This window comes from Chrysemys picta, chromosome 6, assembly GCF_011386835.1.
Source record: "Chrysemys picta bellii isolate R12L10 chromosome 6, ASM1138683v2, whole genome shotgun sequence".
Taxonomy (NCBI): Eukaryota; Metazoa; Chordata; order Testudines; family Emydidae; genus Chrysemys; species Chrysemys picta.
Window position 1 is genome coordinate 350,756 of NC_088796.1, and position 24,390 is coordinate 375,145.

A 24,390-nucleotide genomic window follows, 5' to 3' on the forward strand; every position below is an offset into this window, starting at 1 on the left:
GCTGGTGTGACGCTGGGGGCTCCGCGCTGGGCTGGGGGGATGCTGCGTGTGCAGTGGGGGTAGGGCGCACGGCTGGTAGTGCTCAGTGCAGGCGCGGGGTACTCGGGCACGGACTTGGGCCCCCGCCAGCCCTGCCCCCTCTCCAGTGCATTTGGGGGGGGGGGGGGAGCGAGGTGCTGTGCTGAGCCAGGGCGCTGCCCCGCTTGCATGGGGCCTGTTAGCCCGGCCTGCCCAGTGAGCCGAGCTGCAGGCCAGGGAGCCTGGTCAGGGGGCATTGGCCCAGGCAAAGGGCTCCTGTCCCAGCCACTTCCGGCCTGAGGCCAGGGCCTCCCCAGAGCCCCCTCTCTGCCGGAGTCTCATGCAGCTGTTCGGGGCAGTAGCAGGCAGTTCCCCAGGGCGAGGCTGGCTGCCCACCGGGGCAGGCGTGGCCCAGTCCAGCCCTGGTGCCATTGGGGCTGGCGGAGGCAGCAGCTGCTGCCATCAGGCCGTGGGGTGGCAGGTTTGCTGAGTTCCTTGCAGCTCTGGGGTTGGTGCAGGCAGCTGCAGCACAGGGTGGGGTACCAGAGCTGCCAGCTAAGCCCTGCCTCCTGTGGGCACAGACAGCACCGTGAGCCTGCGCAGGGCTCACCCATCCTCGCTCTCCTGGCATCATGGAACGGGGAGCCCGCCCCTGCTGGCCCCTATGGGACGGACCAGATCTGCCAGCTGGGGGGTCTTGCCCACCCCCGTGTCTCAGCCTGCTCACTCCTGCCTCCTGCTGGTGAGCCCAGAAGCTGAACAGGCCTCAGGGGGCCGTATCCTGTTCCCCATGACACCAGTGCAACCCAGTGACGGCATGAGCAGAGCCCTGGCCCTAGACCCCCCTCCTGCCTTGAAAGGGGGAGCAGCCCCACTCCTGCAGGGATGGGACCGGTCATGGCCCACTGCTCCCCCCACGCTCTCTGGGAAGTGGGGGTGATCTCATTACCGCCAGCCCCTCGGCCAGGCAGAGCCCCCACCCGCTGCAGAGCTCCGGGCAAAGGTGCCTTCCAGGAAGGGGCTGGCTGAGCAGGAAAGCGCTCCGGCTACCGGCCAAAGCAAACCTGGCGGGGGCAGCGAGCCCTTCCCTGAACGTGCCCCAGGAGACGCAGCGAGGCAGCCTCCCGCCCCGCCCCGCGCCCAGGAGCCAGGCGGAGCCCACGGCTGCTACAGGGCAGTGCCCAGGGCATCACTGCACGCAGGGCCCCCTCCCGTGGCACGGGCACACACTGCAGGAGCCAGTGTTCACAGCAGCCCCTGCAGCTGGTCACCAACTACCTGGCCAGGCAAAGCAACCTGACTGGCCAGGTCTCCCCAGCCCTCCGCTCAGGGTGGCACTAGCTCCCCCCTCCCCCCCGACAGCCGCCCGGGGTCGCACCGCAGCAGTGTCTCTCTCCCCCCCCGCCTCCCCTCCCCGACAGCCACCCGGGGTCGCACCGCAGCAGCGTCTCTCTCTCCCCCCCCTCCCCCCGACAGCCGCCCGGGGTCACACCGCAGCAGCGTCTCTCCCCCCCCTCCCCTGCCTCCCCTCCCCGACAGCCACCCGGGGTCGCACTGCAGCAGCGTCTCTCTCCCCCCAACAGCCGCCCAGGGTCGCACCGCAGCAGTGTCTCTCTCCCCCCCGTGCCTCCCCTCCCCGACAGCCGCCTGGGGTCGCACCGCAGCAGTGTCTCTTTCCCTCCCCTGCCTCCCCTCCCCGACAGCCACCCGGGGTCGCACCGCAGCAGTGTCTCTCCCCCCCCCCCCCCGACAGCCACCCGGGGTCGTACCGCGGCAGCGTCTCCCCACCAGCCCCCAGAGACACACGGGGTTCGGTTCAGGAAGTCTGTATTTCAACACAGTCGTGTGCATGGTTTGATCCCTGCATTTACACCCGGGGGAGGCTGTGGGCACTGCCAGGGTGTGGGTGTTTGCCCAGCCCACTGGGTAGTTACAGGGCAAGGGACGGCGCGAGCAGCTGCATCGTGCTCGTGTGAACCAGGCCACAGGACAGTGGGCGAGGAAGCCACCCCCCCATCTGAGGGCCACCCCTGGCAGCAGCCCCAGCTCGCCCACCTGGGGGGAGGGTGCTGAGTACTGGAGAGAAGGCCAAGTGCCATGGGGGAGTAGCCAGGCCCCTGGGGGGACGGGCTCAGAGCCGGCTGGGCCCGGGGGTGGCGAGGCTTAGGGGCTCAGAGCCAGCCGAGCCTGGACAGGGGATCACGGGTTACAGAGACTCAGGGCCCTGAGGGCTCGTTCTCAGGCGGTGCCCAGGGCCCCGCCAGCCTCTCCCTGGCACAGAGTATAGCCAGGCTCTGAGGAGCACTGTGGGGTCGTGCCGGCCCTGCTGGCACCAGTCAGGGCCTGGTTGGCTCCCGCCATCACCACCAGGCCCTGGAGACTCAGCTGGGGTGGGCAGGGCCGGGTGGGCAGCACGGCTCACCGTGCACAGGGCGCCTCGGCTGAGTGCCAGCCCTGCGCGTCTGCCAGCAGAGCAGGGCCCCGCTGCTCGGCCCCGTGGAGCTCGGCTGCTTTGGTCGGGGCCTGCGTGCCGGGCGCTCCCTGCTGTGGCCAGGGAGTGGTGCTCGGAGACGGAGCGCAGCCTCCTGTGCGCGGAGCTCAGCGACAGAGCCCCGCTCAGTGCAGAGCCCGAGTCAGCCCAGGGCCGGCCTCAGATGATGCTGTCGTCTGTCCGCTCGCCCAGCAGCCAGTACGTCCGCATCTTCCCTTTCCCCTGGAAGCCAGAGGGGAGCAGGTCAGGCCAGCGCCACACACACCCGCGTCCTCCATGGCCCAGAGCTGGAGCCAGGCCCCCCCACCGCAGAGCCGGGGCCGCCCATGCCCTGGGAAGGGACGTCGCATCCGAGAGCTCGGCTGTGCCCGTCGTTCCAGGCCATGCAGTGAGCTGCCGAGGGGTCTCCCGGCTGCCAGGATGTGCCCTCCATGGGCACAGCTCCTGTGGTTGAAGCTGGCACAGGGGCTGCTGGGCTCTCAGCTGTGCAGGGGCAAGTCTGTGCATTCCCACGGCCCTGGCATCCGGGGCTGCCAGCCCCGCGCCTGGCCCCTCCACCTGCCCCCAGCTCCGTGCTCACCTCCCGGTGCCCCGTCGGTTCTGTACCTCCATCCCCGCTGGGGGCCCAGCCGGCCTGTCCCTGCCCAGGAGCCCTGCCCCCGGCCAGCCAGCCCCAGACTCACCTTCATTTCCACGTCCCCTCGGAGCTCCAGCTCGAAGCAGCCGAACTCATCCAGGACCTCCTTGGTGGTGGACGAGATGTGGATCTTCAGTGCTGGTCAGAGGAGGGGGAGGCGTCACCAGGGGCCAGAACAGGGGGTCTGGAGTTACACCCGCAGACCCAGCGCTTGGATCTGGGCTGGGGGCTACTGGGCAGTGCCCACGGCGCTGCTGCCAACTCACCTTGCCACGGGGCAGTGAGGGCCAGACCCTGACCGCGCCCTGCAGCTGGGCGGGCCCTGGGTGGGGGCTGGGTGAGCTGCCCCACGGGGGAGGAGACTTACCCTGCCCGTTGGACTCCATGCGCGAGGCAGTGTTCACCGTGTCCCCAAACAGGCAGTACCGGGGCATCTTCAGCCCTACGACCCCGGCACAGACAGGACCTGCCGGGGGAGAGAGCCGTCACCTCTGTGCAGGCCCCAGGAACCCCTCCCCTCCCAGGCCCCTCTAGCCCCAGGACAGCACGTCCCCCGAGTCCTGCTGGTGACTCAGAGCGTGGTGCCCCCCCGGGCCCACCCGCTAGCTGCAGGAGCCTGGTCTCTCACCGGTGTGGATGCCGATGCGCAGCCGGAGCTGGTCGTTGGGCCGATGACGGATTTTGAAGGTTTTCACGGCCTCCAGCAGCGCCAGCGCCATGCGGACGATCTCGTTGGCGTGCAGTTTCCCGTTCCGCACCGGCAGCCCCGACACCACCATGTAGGCGTCTCCAATCGTCTCCACCTGGGGACCAAGCAGAATCAAGGACGAGCACCCGCAAACGCATGCCCCGGTCTGCCACCCCAGGGAGTGCAAAGGGGAGAGACCCCACCCACACTCCCATCCCACTGAGAGCCAGGCCCCAGGCCCCTTGCCGAGGTGCACCGTCTCAGCTCCCCACCCCCTCTCTGGGGCACGGTTTCCCCCCACCCGCCCAAGTGCCAGGGCTGTGTCCAGGCCCTGCCCTGACAGCGCCATGCGCAGCGGCTGGCCAGTCTCACCTTGTACACGTCGAAGTTATCGATGATGGCGTCGAAGCAGGTGTAGAGATCGTTCAGCAGGGTCACCACCTGGGGGCGGGAAGCACAGGTGTGGGCCAGGCGCCCAGTCTCCTTGGCCACTCGCTGCGCAGCTGGCACTGACCTGGGGCGCCCAGCCACACCCACACCGCGGGCCACGGCCCCCCACGCACGGGCCAGCCCATGCTCAGAGCCCCAGGAACTGGGCTGCCAGGGGGAGAGGAGGGCTGCTTACTGGCTGCTTCCCTACAGATCCTCCCCCGCAGGGGTCCCCCTGGCTCCCTGCAGGGGCGCCGCTCTCCCCCCACCTAGGTGACTTGCATGGGGGGTGTTCTCTCCCCCCGGTTACCTGCATGGGGGGCTCTCCCCCCGGTTACCTGCACAGGTGTGTTCTCTCCCCGCTTACCTGCTGTGATGAACTGGGACTGTTCTTAATGTGGTCTTTGAATGCTGAGTGGGGAGCTTGGCTGGGACAGTCTGCACTGGGGGATGGGAGACTGACCTTGAGGGAAGATACCTGAGCATGTAACATGAGAACCCAGGAGGGGGCTGGGGCCAGGTGACACCTCAGCCCGGGGAAACTGGACAAAGGCGGGGGGAGGAGCCGGGGGAGGAGGGGTGAGAAATGCTGGAGGGAGTTGAGGTTGGTCAGGAGCTGGCTGGTAATGGAGGGAGCCCAGGTGGGGCTCTGCCCCCCCAATGGGGCTGTGGTGCCCCTGGGACCCCAAGATGGACCTAACTGGGGGAGGATCCTGTTGTCTGTCCCTGCAAGACCTGTCTTGGACTGTGTCCCTGTCGTCTAAATAAACCTTCTGCTTTACTGGCTGGCTGAGAGTCCTGGTGAATCGCAGAAAGCCGGGGGTGCAGGGCCTTGTGTCCCCCCACACTCCGTGACACCTGCATGGGGGGCTCTCCCCCTGGTTACCTGCACAGGTGTGTTCTCTCTCCCCAGTTACCTGCATGGGGGTGCTCTCAGCCGACAGGGCTGTGAACCCCACAATGTCGCTGAAGTAGATGGTGACGCTGTCGAAGGCCTCGGCCTGCACCGTCTCCCCGCGCTTCAGCTGCTCGGCCACGGAGCTTGGGGGGAGCAGGTCAGTGTGAGCTGCTGCCCCAGACTGGTGGCCCCACCGTTGTGAAATGGGAGCAAGGCAGGAGCACCAGGCCCCTGCACCTCCCACCCCCCCCCACCCCCCCCCGCCCAGGCACGGGGCTGGGTGCACCAGTGCTAAGACCTCTAACCCCCAGCCACTCCCGCGACTCTGCCCATCAGCCCCCTTGCCCCCCCAGTCAGTCTGGGGGCCAGGGCGAGGGAGGGTTTCTGAGGGAATGGCAAGGATCCTGTGGGGCTCTGGGAGGGCCCAAGGGGCGCTCAGTGGTGGCTCAGGCATCTGCTGCTTGACACCCCTCCCCCAAACCCGTCCCCAGACCTGCCCCCCACAAGCCCCCAGCCCAACCATTGCACAGCTTCTGCGCTGCCCCCCCCACTCCAGGCTCTGGGCAGGGGCACCCTCCTGACTCAGTGTGCGAGGGTGGGCGGCCAGCCAGGGCAGGGGAGTACGTCTGTGCCTCTCACCTCAGGGGGCCGCCCTGACCTACTGACCTAACTCCTCGGGCTCACCGAGGCCCAGCCCACCTGCCCTCCCCTGCTTGTGCCAAAGTCCCAGGCAATATGCATGTGCACCGGGTGCTGACACCCCCTCGCCAGTGCACACGCCTGGGGGCACGCTGCCCCGCACCCCACTGCACCCTCATGGAGGTGCTCTGCACACCCAGCCCGTGCCAGCACACACCCGTGGGGGAGCTTGGCATATGCCCCCCCCCGGCTCTCCCCCTTGCCAGCACATGCCCAGGGGCTTGTGTGGGTCTCTTACTGGGGTAGGATCTGGTAGAGCAGGTTCTCGGCCTTGCGCTTCTCCTCCAGGTAGGCCTGCGTCCGCTCCTCCACCAGCTTCTCCAGGTTGTTGGCGTACTGCTCCATGCGCGACAGCAGGTTGTCCAGGATGCTGGTGCTGCCTTCCCTGCAGAGACAGGCCGGCAGGGAGGCTATGGGAGGAGACTTATGGGGGGACCTTGTGTCCACGACACGGGGGGAGCCATAACACCCACCCCCCCAGTGCCTGCTCCCCAAGGGCTGCTGCTCCCCAGTCTACTCCTGGGGCTGGCACTCAAGGAGAGGCTGTGGCACCACACAACCCCGGCTGGTACGGTGACCGAGTGGGAAATTTCTGGAATATGTCACATGACCTTTTAGTGTGCCTCAGTTTCCCCTATATTTTTCATGGCTATGGGGGGGGGGGTAGAAAGGACACAGGTCTGAAAGTCGCCCTGCTGGGTCTGAGGCCGGCCCCATAGCAATGGAGGATCCGAAAACCCAGTCACCAGGCAAGACAGTGACACCTGGCACCCAACGCCCCTGAGCGTGCCCCAGCTGAGAACACGGGACTGGGGAGGTGGGAGATAAGACCATGTAATGCTCCTGTGTTCGCACGCACTCCCCGTCCTGCGTCCCCGCCCCCGTCCCCCGTCCCAGCCCTGCTCCCGCGCCCGACACCTCCCCCAGCGCCCCCTGCGTGCGGCTGCGCCCCAAGCCCGGTCCCGCCCCAGCCGGGGCACCCACTTGTTGAATCTGCGGATGAAGATCTTGAGCTGGGTGAAGTCGGGGCGCTCGGCGGGCTCCTGCGCCCAGCAGCGCTCCATCAGCACGGCCAGCTCCTCGCTGTGCAGACCCAGGTCGATGGAGGGCCGGAAGTACGGCTTCTGGCTGTTCCGCACCTTCTGCACAATCTCTGCGGGGACGGGAGCGTCACCGGCCTGGGCCAGCCGGGGGACCAACGCCCGCGCTGCCGGCTGAGCGGCCGGGGTGTCTTCGCCCTGGGCTGGACCAGCCCTCGCACCTGGGGTCCGGGTCCCCGTCGCCCCATCCCTAGGAACCAGCCCTGCCCCCCCGAACTCTGACCTTGGGGTCCAGACCCCGCCACCCCATCCCTAGGGACCCAGCCCTGTCCCCCTTAACTTGCACCTGGGGTCCGGGCCCCTGCCACCCCATCCCTAGGGACCCAGCCCTGTCCCCCTTAACTTGCACCTGGGGTCCGGGCCCCCGCCACCCCATCCCTAGGGACCAGCCCTGCCCCCCCGAACTCTGACCTTGGGGTCCAGACCCCGCCACCCCATCCCTAGGGACCCAGCCCTGTCCCCCTTAACTCGCACCTGGGGTCCGGGCCCCTGCCACCCCATCCCTAGGGACCCAGCCCTGTCCCCCTTAACTTGCACCTGGGGTCCGGGCCCCTGCCACCCCATCCCTAGGGACCCAGCCCTGCCCCCCTTAACTCGCACCTGGGGTCCGGGCCCCACTGCCCTGTCCCTGGGGCCCCAGCCCTGCCCCCCCTGCAGCGTCTCACCTCGGGGTCCAGGCTCACCCTGCCCCGTCCCTCAGGCCCCAGCCCTGCCCCCCTGCACGCTGAGCTCTGGGGTCCAGGCCCCACTGCCCCGTCCCTCGGGCCCCAGCCCTGTCCCCCTGCACTCTGAGCTCTGGGGTCCAGGCCTCACTGCCCCGTCCCTAGGGCCCCAGCCCTGCCCCCCTGCACGCTGAGCTCTGGGGTCCAGGCCCCACCGCCCCGTCCCTAGGGCCCCAGCCCTGCCCCCCTGCACTCTGAGCTCTGGGGTCCAGGCCCCACTGCCCCGTCCCTAGGGCCCCAGCCCTGTCCCCCTGCACGCTGAGCTCTGGGGTCCAGGCCCCACCGCCCTGTCCCTAGGGCCCCAGCCCACTCACCCTTGGGGCTCAGGTCCATGCCCTCGATGTAGAAGGGCCCGTTGCGCAGGGCGATCTCCTGCAGGATGATGCTGAAGCTGTAGACATCCGCCTTCTGCATGCCCGGGGGGGGCAGGCGCCCCTGCTGCAGCAGCTCGGGGGCCGTCCACAGCTTCTCTGGGAGCAGCAAGGAGCACAGCCACGTCTGAGCCGAGCCCACGCGCCCGACCTCCACCCGCCCAGAGAGAACCCAGCAGCCCAGAGCCCCCCAGCCTAGTGCAGGGGCCAGGCTGGGTGCTGCCGGGGGAGCAGGCTGTGGGGCAGCCCAGGCCTGAAGGACCACGCGGAGCTGCCCTCTCGGCCCTGGGCAGGTTGGGGAGCACAGGGGACCCCTTCTCCTCTGTGACGCTATTGACATGAACTGTGACTGTCTAGATCATTGTTGCAGCCGCTGGTCTATATTTGCAGCAAATATTGTGCCAAGGTTGTTGTGTGAGGGGTCTATGGGAAGGTGATTTGCTGGTTATGATGATGCTGTCTGTATGCGTGTATCAATTTTGTATTTGAAGTTATGAATATTGGCTCTGTACTTGTAGCTCAAATGTATTTGATTCCAAGTAGCCTCAGTGACGCATTTGGTCAGCTTCTGGAGAAAGGACTATTCTCAGGACGTGCCCAACCAAGAAACACTGAACTGACAATGGACTTTGGGAGACGCCAATCCACATCTGAGCTTTCCTGGGAATGTTTAAGGCAGCATGTGACCAATGGCTGCCGCCTGCAAACTGAGTCGTGCCTGGACATGTGACTTGCCCAGGTGGCTACAAACTCCATCTTGCTGCTGTGGTTTTGCACAGGAGAACAAAGGGGCGTCCTTCCACAAGTGAGAGACTATAAAAGGCCCTGGAAACCCCTCCATTTTGTCTTCAATCCTGCTTCTGACCTCTGGAGGGACCTTGCTACAAACTGAAGCTCTGAACAAAGGACTGAATGCAGTGGCGTAGCCAGCTTTTAAGAGGAGGGGGAGCAAAGATAAAAAAGGCGCCCCCCCTTGGCTCCTCCTCTGGCCACGCCCCCTTGACTCCTCCTCCGGCCGCACTGACCCTCCCCCTCCATGGCTCCTCCGGCCCTGCCGTGCCACCCGCGTGGCCCCCCCTCTCGCTCCTCCGACCGCCGTGCTGCGCCCCCACCCCCTGGCTCCTCCGGCCGCCCCCGCCGCCCCCCCATGGCTGCCAGCCGCGCTGCGGGCCACCAACCTGCGCCCCCCCTCGCTCCTCCGGCTGCTTTTGGAAAGGCCGGGGAAGCGTCTGCTTCCCCTGCACCCTGCAAGCTACGCTAGTGACTGAATGACCCATCCCAGCGGGGGATGTATTCCAGAGACTTGATTTGAACCTGCAGTTTATTCCATCGCTGCTGCAAGCCTGAACCAAGAACTTTGCCATTACTGTATGTAACTGATTCCATTTAACCAATTCTAACTCTCATCTCTATCTTTTTCCTTTTATGAATAAACCTTTAGATTTTAGATTCTAAAGGATTGGCAACAGCGTGATTTGTGGGTAATATCTGATTTGTATATTGACCTGGGTCTGGGGCTTGGTCCTTTGGGATCAGGAGAACCTTTTTTCTTTTACTGGGGTATTGGTTTTCATAACCATTTGTCCCCATAACGAGTGGTACTGGTGGTGATACTGGGAAACTGGAGTGTCTGAGGGAATTGCTTGTGAGACTTGTGGTTAGCCAGTGGGGTGAGACCGAATCCTCTCTGGCTGGTTTGGTGCCTTAGAGGTGGAAAAACCCCAGCCTTGGGCTGTAACTGCCCTGCTCTGAGCAATTTGTCCTCAATTGATACTCTCAGTAGTGTCCCGCCAGAGGCCGCATCGTTAAATGCTGCTGGCAGGGAAGGAAGCGGGGCTCCTGGGGAGGAGGGGGAGGGTGGAGAGCAGGTGCACTCCGGGCTGGGGGGGGCACTCACTGGCATACAGCGCGTGGCTGTCCTCGGCATCACAGCTGGAGCGGAAGCTGGCCAGCCCGTAGTCTGTGATCTTCAGCACGAAGCGGCTGTCCACCACGCAGTTGGAGGACTTGAGGCTGCCGTGGTGCCCAATGATGCTGTTGTGCAGAAAGGCCATTCCCTGTGCCAGACAGACGCTGCTGAGACATTGCCCGTCGGGACCCCTGGGGCTTCCAGACCAGGAGACAGCCCCGACCTACCCCCCAGCCAGAACCCGGGGGCACCCCATCAGGGCAGAAACTCTACCCCCTACTGCCCAGGGGGCACAAGAGCTGGCATGACCCAGCCACAGCTACCCAGGGGTTACCAGCAGGGACTAGTCCCACCCTGGCTAGCGGGCTGGTGCCACGGGGCTCCACACTCCCCGAGGCACCGAGAGCAGGGACAGGTGGTTCCCTGGCACGTTCCCTAGTATGGGGTGGGGCCTAACAGGGTTCCCCCCCGCCAGCACCAACACCACAGCCCAGAGCAGGGAGCGATGCCTGCAGGGCCGGTGACGCTGTCTGGCCACAGAGCTCCCTCACCCCAGCGCTGCTCCCCCAGTGCTAGCAGGGCCCCAGACCCGCAGGTCCAGGGCAGAGAGGAGCCCTGCCCCACGCTCTCCTACCTTCACAATGTCATTGATGAGCGAGTAGCGGAACATCCAGTCCAGGTTGATGCTGTCGTTCTCCAGGATGTCCTGGGAGCAGCCGGAGAGGGAAGTGTGTCAGGTGTGGGCTCCGGGCACTCCAGCCAAGCCACCCCCAGCTAGGCCCTCTCCATTGGGCAGGTGGGCCACACCCCATGGGACACTCCAGCCACCAGCACCATGACTCCCCCTCGTGGCCCCATGCCAAGGCCCTCAGCCCCTGGACACAGCAAGCCCCGCGCTGAGAGACGGCGCTGCATGGGGTTTCTCTTTCATAGATTCACAGAGCGCCAGGTCAGAAGGGGCCATTAGATCATCTAGTCTGAACTGCCGCAGAGCACAGGCCGTTCCAGTTCCCTGCATACCCCTGTACAGAGCCCACCGACTGTGTTTGGCAAAGCATCTCCCGGAAAGGCTCCTGGGTGTGCAGGACCCGAGACGGAGAAACGCCAGGGCCCTTGGCAGTCTGATCCAGTGGTCAGCCACCCTCACTGATGCTGTATTTCCAAGCTGAATGTATCTGGCTTCAGCCTTCGGTGCCCAGGGTTTGCTGCCTGGGAAGGTCCTTACACGCTGTCAGCAAGTCGCTGCTCAGTCTTCCCTTTGCCATGAAGCAGGGAGGTGATTTTACCTCTCTGCAGCACTGGGGAGCCCGATACCAGATACTGCGTCCAGTTCTGGTGCCACATCTTGAGCCAGATCTTGGCGAGGGGGCAGAAAAGAGCCACAACAATGATTCGAGGGCTGCAGAAAATGCCTGACAGTGAGAGACAAAGAGCTCAGTCCAAACGCTGGTGAGTGCGCGATCAGCATGTAAACGCCTTCACAGACGGAAAATCCTGGGCACCGAAGGGCTCCCAATCTAGCAGGGAAAGGCAGAACCACCACTGATGGCTGGATGTTAAAGCCAGACAAATTTCAATTGGAAACACGGCTGCTGAAGCATGGGAACTGACTGCCACGGGCAGTGGTGGATTCTCCATCCCTTCGTGTCCACAGATCAGCCCCGGAGGCCTTCCTGGAAGATGCTTTAGTCAAACCCAAGTTCTGGGGCTCAGTCCCAGGGTAACTGGGGGGATTTCGCTGGCCTGTGCTCTGCACGGGGTCACTGTCAGACTAGCCATTTAAACTCGACGAGTACAGGAATGTTCTTCACGTTGTACATTCTCATTCACATTGTTTGCCAGCAATACCTAGTTCGCCTGGGGAAGGGAAGGAAAGGGGTGGGGGCAGAGCAGGGGCAGGGGCCATGGGGAAGGGGCAGGGCTGGGGTGGAGCAGGGGCGGGGTGGGGCGGAGCAAGGGCGAGAAGAGGCAGGCATGGGGCAGGGAAGGGAAGGGGCGGAGCTGGGGCCATGGGGAAGAGGCGGGGCAGGGGCTGGAGCAGCACGCAGCTGCGCAGGGCACCAGGAAATGTGGTGCCCCAAATCTCCTGGTGCCCTACGCAGCTGCGTACTTTGTGTATGGGTAATGACGGCCCTGACGGGCTCTTCACCAGAGTTTCCCTCTTGCACAGTCGTGGGATCATTTTTGGCCAGCCAATAAACTCTGCTTTCAAAATTCCCACTTTTCTGTCTAAATTTTTCCTCCCAATAAATTTTACTCATAATTTTCCTCTGGGTTGGGAGAAGCCCTTCTGAAGCAGCAAGTACTGATCTCACTGTCCTCCGCTTGCTCGTACTGAAAGTGGTCAGATCTCAATCACTGGTCCCTGGGCAACCACCAGCCTCCACACCAGGGATGAATTCATCTGCACCCGTGCTGGGTGTAACACCTTTCGTCTTAGAAAAGCATCATCTGTAATGTCTAGAAACTGCTGATCTTGTACCACAGGCGGCAGGAGACCTCCCGACTGATGTCACCCACAACAATGCCATTTTCCTTCTGCACGTTGCAGAGAGGTGCCTAAGGTAGGGTTACCATTCGTCCGGATTTCCCCGGACATGTCCTCCTTTTTGTGCTAAAAATAGCATCCGGGGGGAATTTGTAAAGCACTCACAATGTCCGGGATTTCCCCCCTCCCCGGCAGAGCAGAGCGAGCGGCTGGGAGGGCTGCAGGAAAGTCCCGGGCTGGACTCCGGAGCAGCTGTAGAGGAGCCGGATCCGCCCTGCATTCTGAGCCGGCAGCTCTCCCCTGCAGCCCGGTCCAGCAGCGCTGTGCAGGGCCAGGGACCGGGTTTTGTTGTGCTGGGGAGCGCAGCCACGTGTCCGGCTCGCCCAGAGCCCAACACCCTGTTCTGAGCAGCAGGGTAAGGGGGCCAGGGGGCAGGAGAAGGGGCAGGGAGGTTCTGGAGGGGGCAGTCAAGAAACGGGGGGGCTTTTTGGGGGGAATGGAAAAAGTTTTGGGCAGTCAGGGTACAGGTAGGGGGTAGGGTCCTGGGGGGCAGTTGGGGGGGGGGGTCTTAGGAGGGGGCAGTTAGGGGACAAGGAACAGGGAGTCTTAGGTAGGGTGTGGGGTTCTGGAGGGCAGTTAGGAGCAGGGGTCCCAGGAGGGGGCAGTCAGGGGACAAGGAGCGGGGGGGTGGGGGGCTGGGAGTTCTGGGGGGGAGCTGTCAGGGGGCAGGAGTGCGGAGAGGGATCGGAGCAGTCAGGGGACAGGGAGCAGAGGGGTTTAGATGGGTTGGGAGTTCTGGGGGGGGCTGTCAGGGGGCAGGGGTGGGGAGAGGGATCGGAGCAGTCAGGGGACAGGGAGCAGAGGGGTTTAGATGGGTTGGGAGTTCTGGGGGGGAGCTGTCAGGGGGCAGGAGTGGGGAGAGGGATCGGAGCAGTCAGGGGACAGGGAGCAGAGGGGTTTAGATGGGTTGGGAGTTCTGGGGGGGGCTGTCAGGGGGCAGGAGTGCGGAGAGGGATCGGAGCAGTCAGGGGACAGGGAGCAGAGGGGTTTAGATGGGTTGGGAGTTCTGGGGGGCGCTGTCAGGGGGTGGGGAGTGGTTGGATGGGGCGTGGGAGTCCCAGGGGTCTGTCTAGGGGTGGGGGTGTGGATAAGGGTTGGGGCAGTCAGGGGACAAGAGGCAGGGAGGCTTAGATAGGGAGTGGAGTCCTGGGGGGCAGTTAGGGGCAGGGGTCCCAGGAGGGGGCAGTCAGGGGACAAGGAACGGGGGGAGGGTTGGGGGTTCTGGGGGGCGGGAAGTGGGAGGGGCAGGGGCGGGGCTAGGGCGGGGCTCCTCCCGTCCTCTTTTTTGCTTGCTGAAATATGGTAACCCTAGCCTAAGGAGGACTTCGTCTTGTTCTCTTGTTGGGCCAGTGCCCTGTAACAGACCCCGCCAGCCCCTTTCCTGGGCTCTGTCGGCCGCCGCAGCCTCTCCAGGGGTCACCGCCCAGCAGCAAGCAAGCCGGCGGCATGCCCAGCCCCCTCACCTGCAGGCTGCCCCGCGGGCAGTACTCCGTCACGATGCAGACGTTGGGCGGGTCGATGCAGGCGCCGATGAACCTGGTCAGGTGGTTGAACTGGATGTCCCTCATCTAGGGCCAGAAACAGAAGCAGGGACCCATCAGAGCCTGGCTGGGTAACCCCGCACCACCCAGGCTGGGAGGGGATGGGGCCGGTCTGGGTGTCCAGCGACCAGCACAGTCGCTGCAAAGCCCTAGGCCGCAGGCACTCTGGAATCAAAGCCTCGCGACATGCTTGACGCTACCACAGCGACGGCCATTCCTGGGCCTCGGCTCAGGCCCTGAGAGCCAGATTCAGGCTGGATGATAAAATGGGGCTTGTGGAGTCCTGGGCGGAGCAGGGAGGTGGGTGCATCTGCACGTGTGCGTTGCTGCCTGTGTGCCCCCCCCATGGACACACGTGTCCCTGACATGTCTCTGGCACCTGGCGCCACGTGAGACCCACCAGGCTCCACAAGGCACCTGGTTGTGAGCTGAGCATGGCCAGGGCTCTGAACCACGCCACACTCAGCCAGTGCTGGGGCAAGCTGGGAACCCCCCCAGCGTCACTTCACTCCTGCCCCAGCACAGACCCCTGGACCCCCCATCGCCTGCCCAGCTCCCCAGTACATACGTGTTTGAGTTCGAAGAGCACCTGCCTCGTCAGCTCGATCCGCTTCTTATTCACATGCTTGATAGCCACCACGTTCCCCTGGGGGCCAGGGACAGGGACAGGGTCAGCGCCGCACGGGCGGGAAGTCAATGCAAGGGGACGGGGCAGGCGCGGATGCCTTTTGAATACCACGTTCCCCTGGGGGGTAGGGACAGGGACAGGGTCAGCGCCACACGGGGGGGGGCTCAATGCAAGGGGACGGGGCAGACGAACACCAGGGACTCACCTTGAAGTGGCCAGTGTTGGCGAAGATCTGGTACTTGCCGTGGGCCGTCATCAGGGAGCCGTAGCTGGAGCCGCGCTGGAAGGGAACAAGGCAATTAGGAGAGCGTGTTAGGGAGAGTGGGGGGCAGGGTGTGGCCTGGGGGGGGCTCTAGGCCAGGGGCTGGCAGGAGGGCCAGGGGCTGGCGTGGTGGGGACCTCGAGGTGATGGGTGAGTTAGAAGAGCTACATGGGGATGGCTGGGGAGGTGACAGGGGATAGTGCATAGAAAGGTTCTGTGGGGGATGGCTGAGGGAGTGTATAGGGCATGGCACAAAGGGTAGGGCTCTACGGGGGGGGCGAGGCGTAGGGGCTCTATAGGGAAGAAGCCGAGGCGTACGGGCTCTATCGGGGAGGGGTCGAGGCGTAGGGGCTCTATCGGGGAGGGGTCGAGGCGTAGGGGCTCTACCGGGGAGGATGTGACGGTGCAGGGAGCAGGGCGGGTTTGACCTGGGAATGGAGCCTGGGAGTTCCATTGAGCGACCTGAGCTGTAACCTGAGCCAGGAGGGGGGTGGGGGAAGTGACACCTTCTGCCCGGGAGCCGGAACAAAGGAGAGGAGGAGCAGAGGGGAGGGGGGGAGAGCTGCTGGAGGGATTTCTGAGTTTTCAGTTTGGGGCTGGGAGGTGCAACGCAGGGAACCCCAAGCTGGGGTCTAAGCTCCCTGCACTCCCCAAAAGGACTTGATTGAGGGGTCCTGGTTGTATCTACGAGCTCTGCTGTAGACTGTGTTCCTCTTATCCAATAAACCTTCCGCTTTACTGGCTGGCTGAGAGTCACGGTGAATGGCAGGAAGCCGGGGATGCAGGGCCCTGTGTCTCCCACACTCCGTGACAACTGGTGGCAGCGGTGGGATCTACTGCACCCCGTGGACGACGCTTCCTGCAGAAAGTGACTGGGGAGCAGTAAAATGAAGGGGGATTGACAGGGACCAGGTGGGCTGAAGAGTCAGAGAGAGACGGTTCAGGGGGTGATTAACCCCTGGGAGTGTGTGACCAGAGAGAAGGACGGTTGCAGTAACAGGGTCCCCCGGGGGGTCGCAGCGAGCGGTCCCGGTGTGGAGGAGTCTGCAGCTCGACCCTGGCAGAAAGGGGGTGACCTGAAGAGGGGCTGACACACTAGGGGTCCCCCGGGAACGGTGGAAAGCGGAGAGCACAGGCCGGCGAGTGGCCAGCAGGAGGATGTATGCTAAACGCCTTAAGAGCGACCTGGTGGAGCTGTGCGGGCAGAGGGGGCTGCGCATTGGGAGGTCCACCAAAGAACAGCTCATTGCCCAGCTGGAGGAGAGGGATCGCTTGGATGAACCGAGCCCTGTCCCTGAGGGAAGCCGCCCGGCGGATGCAGCGTGGGCCCCAGGGCCTGACATGGCTGGGAGGAGTCAGACTGCTGCCGAGGACATCCTGAGACCCTGCCTACCTATACTTAGGGGAGGGGTTGGGGGAAGTCCAGCGAATACCGAGGGCACCCCGACACCGGCGGCCAGCAGGGGATCGTCCCGGTGGAGCTCCCCGTCCCTGGAACGGATGCAGCTGGAATGGGAATGGGAATGGGAGATGAGACGGGAAGAGCTTGAGTTAAGGCAGCAAGAACTGAAGCAGGAGCGGGAAGAGAAGGAGAAACAGCGTCAGCATGAGCAGGAACTGGGCAGGCCGAGGAGCAGTGGGGCCCCGGCTGCGGTGAGCGAGGGGGGACCCAAGACTGCAAAGAGCTTTGATAAGTGCTTCCTGGCCCAGCGTAAGGAGGGGGAGGACATGGATACCTTCCTGACGGCCTTTGAGAATACCTGCGAGCTGCTCCAGGTTGACCCTGCAGACAGGCTCCAGTTTCTCATCCCCTCACTGGACCCCACAGACAGGGAGGTGTACAGCCGACTGAAAGGGACGGAGACAGGGGACTACGAACTGTTCAAAAAGGCCCTGCTCTGTGAGTTTGGGCTGACCCCTGAGATGTACCGGAAAAGGTTCCGGAGTCAGCGTAAAACCCGTGAGGTCACATACCTACAACTAGCCAACCGGGTGCAGGGGTATGCCCGCAAGTGGACAGCTGGGGCCCAAACTATAGAGGACCTGCTTGACCTATTTGTACTGGAGCACGTGTATGAGCAGTGCCCATCCGACCTGAGGCGATGGTTGATGGACCAAAAGCCAGAGAACCCGCAGCACGCAGGCCAGCTGGCCGACGAGTTTGTGAACAGTCGGGCAGGGGATAACAGGGAGGAGTCCCAAAGAAACAGGCTTGCTACAACAGAGAGAGAGTGACCCTGGGACCTCCCCCCGGGAAATATGGAGAACCCCCACCAAAGGGAAACATCCAGTGTCAGGTCCATCCGACTCACTCGAGGGGACCCACGGGACATGGGCTGCTACCACTGTGGCCAAAGGGGCCACCTATGGGCCCAGTGCCCCAGGCTCAGGGACAGACTGAGCAGACCGAACCCACAGAGGGTTGACTGGGTAGAGACCCAGCCCGGCGAGAGGCAGCATTCCCAGGGAAGGGGGGCTGGCAGAGTACCACCTGCTAAGGAGGACAGAGAGCTCCAGTCCAGCTCCTCTGGGGAGCCGGATGCTCCAGACTCAGGGTTTTTGGTTTATACGGTAGGTGCGGGGCTGTCCCTGCAGAGCGAGTAGCTTGTTCCCCTGGAGGTGGATGGGAGGAAGGTCAATGGATACTGGGATACGGGCGCAGAGGTGACGCTGGCCCGGCCCAAGGTGGTGGCCCCAGATCGGGTGGTGCCCAACACCTACCTGACCCTGACAGGGGTGGGCGGGTCCCCAGTTAAAGTGCCCATGGTGAGGGTGCACCTGAAGTGGGGGGCCAAGGAGGGCCCCAAGGACATGGGGGTACACCCGTATTTGCCCACTGAGGTGTTGATGGGGGGGACCTGGAGGACTGGCCAAGCAACCCCCAGGGTGCCCTGGTCGTGACCCGTAGTCAGAGCCGGCGAGGGGCACTGCGCCCTGGCCTTGGGGATGGTACCTTGCCCGAGGCGCACGACCCTAACCTGGTGGGGAGGGACCTCCCAGGGACACGGCTCAGGGGGGCTGCGGCCTCAGACCCAGCCGGCGAGAGAGAGCAGGTGGCCATCCCTGTCCCAGCTGCTGAGTTCCAGGCCGAGGTGCAGAAGGACCCCTCCTTGCAGAAGATAAGGGACCTGGCGGACCTCAGGGCGGTACAGACCATGGGGAGAGGCTGCCAGGAGAGGTTCCTGTGGGAGAAGGGGTTCCTGTACCGAGAATGGGCTCCCTCAGGGGAAGTGGAGTCGTGGGGGATCAGGAGGCAGCTGGTAGTTCCCCAGAAGTTTTGCCACAAGCTACTGTACCTGGCCCATGACATCCCTCTCGCCGGGCACCAGGGGATCCGGCGCACCAGGCAGAGGCTGCTACAGAACTTTTACTGGCCTGGGGTCTTTATCAATGTCCGACAGTACTGCCGATCCTGTGACCTCTGCCAGAGGGTGGGGAAGGCCCGGGACAAGGGGAAAGCAGCGTTAAGGCCTTTGCCCATCATAGAGGAGCCTTTCCAGAAGGTGGCCATGGACATAGTGGGACCTATCAGCAAGACGACCCGGTCAGGGAAGAAATACATTCTGGTGGTGGTAGATTTCGCCACCTGCTACCCCGAGGCAGTGCCCTTATCGTCCATCGAAGCAGACACTGTGGCAGATGCGCTGCTGACCATTTTCAGCCGAGTGGGGTTCCCCAAGGAAGTCTTAACAGACCAAGGGTCCAACTTCATGTCGGCCCTACTCCGGTGCTTGTGGGAGAGATGTGGGGTCCGGCACAACTGGGCCTCAGCATATCACCCCCAATCCAAAGGGCTGGTGGATAGGTTCAACGGGACACTAAAGATGATGCTAAAAACATTTATGAACCAGCACCCGTAGGACTGGGACAAGTACTTACCTCACCTGCTGTTTGCGTACAGGGAGGTACCCCAGGAGTCTACCGGGTTTTCGCCTTTCGAACTGCTATATGGAAGGCGGGTAAGGGGGCCCCTGGACCTGATGAGAGACGAATGGGAGGGGAAGGCCACTCCTGATGGAGAGTCGGTGGTGAAGTATGTCCTGACCTTCCGGGAAAGACTTGCCGAGCTCATGGGCCTGGCCAGGGCGAATCTGGCCAGAGCCCAGAGGAAGCAGAAGGTCTGGTATGACCGCACAGCACGGGCCCGCGCCTTCGCCACCGGGGATCAGGTGATGGTCCTCATCCCCGTGAGGAAGAACAAACTCCAGGCCGCCTGGGAAGGGCCCTTCAAGGTTGTCAAGCAACTAAATGAGGTAAACTATGTGGTGGAGCTGTCGAACTGGGCGCACCACCACCGGGTGTACCATGTGAATATGATGAAGCCCTATTATGACAGGGGGTTGTGGTGTTGGTTGTGTGGGCACTGGGAGGAGCAGGGAGATGACCCTTTAGTAGATCTATTCCCTGGGACAAGAGCTGGTTCCCCCCTGGAAGCAATTCCCCTCTCTGATCGGCTAACCCCTGCCCAGCAAGCTGAGATCGGAGGGGTGCTGCATCTGTACCAACAGCTGTTTTCCAGCCAGCCTGGACGCACTAATCTGACTGTCCACCAGGTGCAGACAGGATCGCACCCGCCTATAAAATGCCCCCCCTTCTGAGTCACAGGGAAAACTGCTCAGGACCTGGAAAGAGAGGTCGGGGACATGCTGGCTTTGGGGGTGATCCAGCCGTCTTCCAGCCCTTGGGCCTCGCCGGTGGTGCTGGTCCCCAAAAAGGACAGGTCGATCCGGTTCTGTGTGGACTATCGGAAGCTCAATGCCATCACTGTAGCCAATGCCTACCCCATGCCCAGGCCTGACGAGCTCCTAGACAAGCTGGGAGGCGTTTGGTACCTTACCACCATGGATCTTACAAAGGGCTACTGGCAAGTGCCGCTGGATGCAGATGCCAGGCTGAAATCGGCCTTTATCACCCCGCTGGGGCTCTATGAGTTCCTGACCCTGCCTTTCGGCCTCAAGGGAGCGCCGGCCACCTTCCAGCGCCTGGTGGATCAGCTACTGAGGGGGATGGAGAGTTTTGCCGTGGCGTATATCGATGACATCTGTGTCTTTAGCCAGACCTGGGAGGACCACATGTTCCAGGTTAGACAAGTGCTGGACCAACTCCAGGAGGCTGGGCTGACAGTGAAACCTGAGAAGTGCAAGGTGGGGATGTCTGAGGTATCCTACCTAGGCCACCGGGTGGGAAGCGGCTGCCTAAAGCCGGAGCCAGCCAAAGTGGAGGTGATCAGAGACTGGCCCGCTCCTCAAACCAAAAAGCAGGTCCAAGCCTTTATTGGGATGGCGGGGTACTATCGAAGGTTCGTGCCCCGCTTTAGCTCCATAGCCGCCCCCATCACTGAGCTGTGCAAGAAGGGGAAGCCAGACAAAGTGGTCTGGACCGAGGAGTGCCAGGAGGCTCTCCGGGCGCTGAAGGAGGCTCTGGTCAGTGGCCCAGTTCTGGCAAACCCAGACTTTGACAAGCCCTTTATGGTGTTCACCGACGCCTCAGACACGGGACTGGGGGCGGTGTTAATGCAGGAGGATGAAAAGGGGGAGAGACACCCCATCGTGTACCTGAGCAAGAAGTTGCTACCCCGGGAGCAGAACTACGCGGCCATCGAGAAGGAATGCCTGGCCATGGTGTGGGCCCTCAAGAAACTAGAGCCATATCTCTTTGGGCGACACTTCACCGTGCACACCGACCACTCTCCCCTGACCTGGCTGCACCAGATGAAAGGAGCCAACGCCAAGCTCCTGAGATGGAGCCTGCTCCTGCAGGATTATGACATGGACGTGGTCCATGTGAAGGGAAGTGACAACCTGATAGCGGATGCGTTGTCCCAGAGAGGGGGCCCTGAACTTCCCCAGGTCACTGGGCAGAGTGACCCCGCTCAGTTCAGTCTCGAAGGGCGGAGATGTGACGGAGCAGGGAGCAGGGCGGGTTTGACCTGGGAATGGAGCCTGGGAGTTACATTGAGCTACCTGAGCTGTAACCTGAGCCAGGAGGGGGGTGGGGGAAGTGACCCCTTCTCCCCGGGAGAGGAACAAAGGAGAGGAGGAGCAGAGGGGAGGGGGGGGAGCTGCTGGAGGGATGTGGGAGTTTTCAGTTTTGGGCTGGGAGGTGCAACGCAGGGAACCCCAGGGGTCCTGGTTGTATCTACAAGCTCTGCTGTAGACTGCGTTCCTGTTGTCCAATAAACCTTCCGCTTTACTGGCTGGCTGAGAGTCACGGTGAATCGCAGGAAGCCGGGGGTACAGGGCCCTGAGTCCCCCACACTCCGTGACAGAGGGGCCGAGGCGTAGGGGCTCTATAGCGAAGAAGCCGAGGTGTACGGGCTCTATCGGGGAGGGAGTCACGGAGTTTGGTGGGGGACACAGGGCCCAGCACCCCCGGCTTCCTGTGATTCACCATGACTCTCAGCCAGCCAGTAAAGCAGAAGGTTTATTTGGATGACAGGAATACAGTCCAAGACAGGTCTTGCAGGCACAGAGAACAGGACCCCCCTCAGTTAGGTCCATCTTGGGGGTCCCAGGGCATCACAGCCCCCTTGGGAGGTCAGAGCCTCGTCTGCTTCCCAGCCATTCCACCAGCCAGCTCTGAAACTCTCCCCCCACCCTTTGTTCAGCAAAGGTGTCACCTGGCCTCTAACCCCTTCCTGGGTTTTCACATTACATGCTCAGGTATCTTTCCTCGGCCAGTCTCCCATCCCACCACGCAGAACATCCTAGCCACACTCCCCTGCCTTCCCAGCCAACACTCCCCACTCAGTATTCAAAGACCACATTAAGACCAGCTCCAGTTCGTCACATCTCTCCCCCCTTCGAGACCGAACTGAGTGGGGTCACTTCAGTCAGTGACCTGGGGAAGTTCGAACCTACCCACGTTCCCATGGATGCTCCCGCATCCCTCCCATTCCTTGGTGAGAATTACACCAGGGACTTCCAGTTTCACACCCCTCCCTTAGGTCAGGTGTGCTCGATGACACTCGTAGTTCGCATGTGGGAAGGTTTATGCGGCCTGTGCCCTTTTCCCACCCCAATACCCCTGGGGTTCCAACTGGGCTGGGGTCTTCTCCCAGCGTTCCAGTCTGGAGGTCTGTGCTTCGGGCTCTCTTGGTTCAGAGCCGCCCTTTTAACCTTGGCCACCCTCCGGAAAGGATCCTCTATGCTGGGCAAGGGTCCTAAAGCCGTTTTCCCCTTGTCCCGGGCCTTCCTCCCTCTGACAGGGGTCACAGGATCGGCAGTACTGTCGGACAGTAACAAAGACCCCAGGCCAGTAAAAGCTCCGTAGCAGCCTCTGCTGGGTACGCCAGGTTCCCTGGTGCCCTGAGAGGGGAATGTCATGGGCCCGGCACAGCAGCTGGCGGCGATACTTCTGGGGTACCACCAGCTGCCTCCTGATCCCCCCTGACTCCATTTTCCCTGGGGGAGCCCATTCTCGGTACAGGAACCCCTTCTCCCACAGGAACCTTTTCCGGCCACCTCGTCCCATGGTCTGTACCGCATTGAGGTCGGCCAGGTCCCTTATCTTCTGCAAGGAGGGATCTTTCTGCACCTCGGCCTGGAACTCAGCAGCTGGGACAGGGATGGCCACCTGCTCTCTCTCGCCAGCTGGGTCTGAAGCCGCAGCCTCCCTGAGCCGTGTCCCTGGGCATTCCCTCCCCACCAGGTTAGGGTCCTGCGCCTTGGGCAAGGTACCCTCCCCAAGGCCAGGGCGCAGTGCCCCTCGCCGGCTCTGACTGCGGGTCATGACCAGTGCACCCTGGGGGTTGCTTGGCCAGTCCTCCAGGTCCCCCCCCACCCCATCAACACCTCAGTGGGCAAATACAGGGGTACCCCCACGTCCTTGGGGCCCTCCTTGGACTCCACTTCAGGTGTACCCTCGCCACGGGCACTTTGACTGGGGTCCCGCCCACCCCCGTCAGGGTCAGGTAGGTGTTGGGCACCACCCGATGAGGGTCCACCACCTCGGGCCGGGCCAGCGTCACCTCTGCGCCCGTATCCCAGTATCCATTGACCTTCCTCCCATCCACCTCCAGGGGAACAAGGTACTCTCTCCGCAGGGACCGCCCCGCGCCCACCGTATAAACCAAAAACCCTGAGTCTGGAGCATCCAGCCCCCCAGAGGAGCTGGCCTGGAGCTCTCCTCCCTCCTTAGCAGGTGGTACTCTGCCAGCCCCCCTTCCCTGGGAATGCTGCCCCTCGTCCGGCTGGGTCTCTACCCAGTCAACCCTCTGTGGGTTCGGTCTGCTCAGTCTGTCCCTGAGCCTGGGGCACTGGGCCCATAGGTGGCCCCTTTGGCCACAGTGATAGCAGCCCATGTCCCGTGGGTCCCCTCGAGTGGTTTGGATGGACTTGACGTTGGATGTTCCCCTTTGGTGGGGGTTCTCCATATTTCCTCGGTGGGAGGTCCCATGGTGACTCTCTCTCTCTGCGTTGTGGCGGGCCTGTTCCTTTGGGACTTTTCCCTGTTATCCCCTGCCCGACTGTTCACAAACTCGTCGGCCAGCTGGCCTGCGTGCTGCGGTTCTCTGGCTTTTGATCCATCAACCATCGCTCAGGTCGGATGGGCACTGCTCATACATGTGCTCAAGTACGAATAGGTCAAGCAGGTCGTCTTTAGTTTGGGCCCCAGCTGTCCACTTGCGGGCATACCCCTGCGCCCGGTTGGCTAGTTGTAGGTATGTGACCTCACGGGTTTTAGGCTGACTCCAGAACCTTTTCCGGTACATCTCAAGGGTCAGCCCAAACTCGTGGAGCAGGGCCTTTTTGAACAGTTCGTAGTCCCCTGTCTCCCCCCCTTTCAGTCGGCTGTACACCTCTCTGGCTGTGGAGTCCAGTGAGGGGATGAGAAATTGGAGCCTGTCTGCAGGGTTAACCTGGAGCAGCTCGCAGGTATTCTCAAAGGCCGTCAGGAAGGTATCCATGTCCTCCCCCTCCTTACGCTGGGCCAGGAAGCACTTATCAAAGCTCTTTGCAGTCTTGGGTCCCCCCTCGCTCACCGCAGCTGGGGCCCCACTGCTCCTCAGCCTGGCTAGTTCCAGCTCATGCTGACGTTGGTCCCGCTCATGCTGATGTTGTTTTTCCTTCTCTTCCCGCTCCTGCTTCAGTTCTTGCTGCCGTAACTCAAGCTCTTTCAGTCTCATTTCCCTGCCATATTCCAGTCGCATCCGCTCCCGGGACGGGGAGCTCCGCCGGGACGATCCCCTGCTGGCCGCCGGGGTCAGGGTGCCCTCGGTATTCGCTTGGCTTCCCTCAACCCCTCCCCTAGGTATAGGTAGGCAGGGTCTCGGGATGTCCTCGGCAGCAGTCTGCTCCCTCCCAGCCATGTCAGGCCCCGGGGCCCACGCTGCATCCGCCGGGCGGCTTCCCTCAGGGACAGGGCTCGGTTCATCCAAGCGATCCCTCTCCTCCAGCTGGGCAATGAGCTGTTCTTTGGTGGACCTCCCAATGCGCTGCCCCCTCTCC

General features: G+C 63.0%; 1 protein-coding gene across 6 annotated transcripts in view; it reads right to left on the minus strand.

Moving 5' to 3' along the window:
• Positions 1-1,828: 1,828 nt before the first annotated feature.
• Positions 1,829-24,390, minus strand: part of NPR2 (natriuretic peptide receptor 2) — a 53,232-nt gene continuing 30,670 nt past the window's right edge. For 3 of the 6 annotated variants that reach the window (XM_065598575.1, XM_065598580.1, XM_065598579.1), the window contains exons 9-22: positions 14,885-14,959; positions 14,620-14,796; positions 13,974-14,078; positions 10,597-10,668; positions 9,951-10,110; positions 7,997-8,152; positions 6,845-7,013; positions 6,099-6,245; positions 5,181-5,304; positions 4,207-4,275; positions 3,775-3,949; positions 3,514-3,612; positions 3,193-3,284; positions 1,829-2,731 (exon numbers count right to left, since the gene is read on the minus strand). In XM_065598575.1, the coding sequence (XP_065454647.1) occupies positions 2,669-2,731; positions 3,193-3,284; positions 3,514-3,612; positions 3,775-3,949; positions 4,207-4,275; positions 5,181-5,304; positions 6,099-6,245; positions 6,845-7,013; positions 7,997-8,152; positions 9,951-10,110; positions 10,597-10,668; positions 13,974-14,078; positions 14,620-14,796; positions 14,885-14,959 (1,683 nt within the window). In that variant the 3' untranslated portion in view covers positions 1,829-2,668. Of the gene's footprint in view, positions 2,732-3,192; positions 3,285-3,513; positions 3,613-3,774; positions 3,950-4,206; positions 4,276-5,180; positions 5,305-6,098; positions 6,246-6,844; positions 7,014-7,996; positions 8,153-9,950; positions 10,111-10,596; positions 10,669-13,973; positions 14,079-14,619; positions 14,797-14,884; positions 14,960-24,390 lie in introns of those variants that run through there. The other 3 variants (XM_065598577.1, XM_065598578.1, XR_010602064.1) reach the window with 3 other exon arrangements.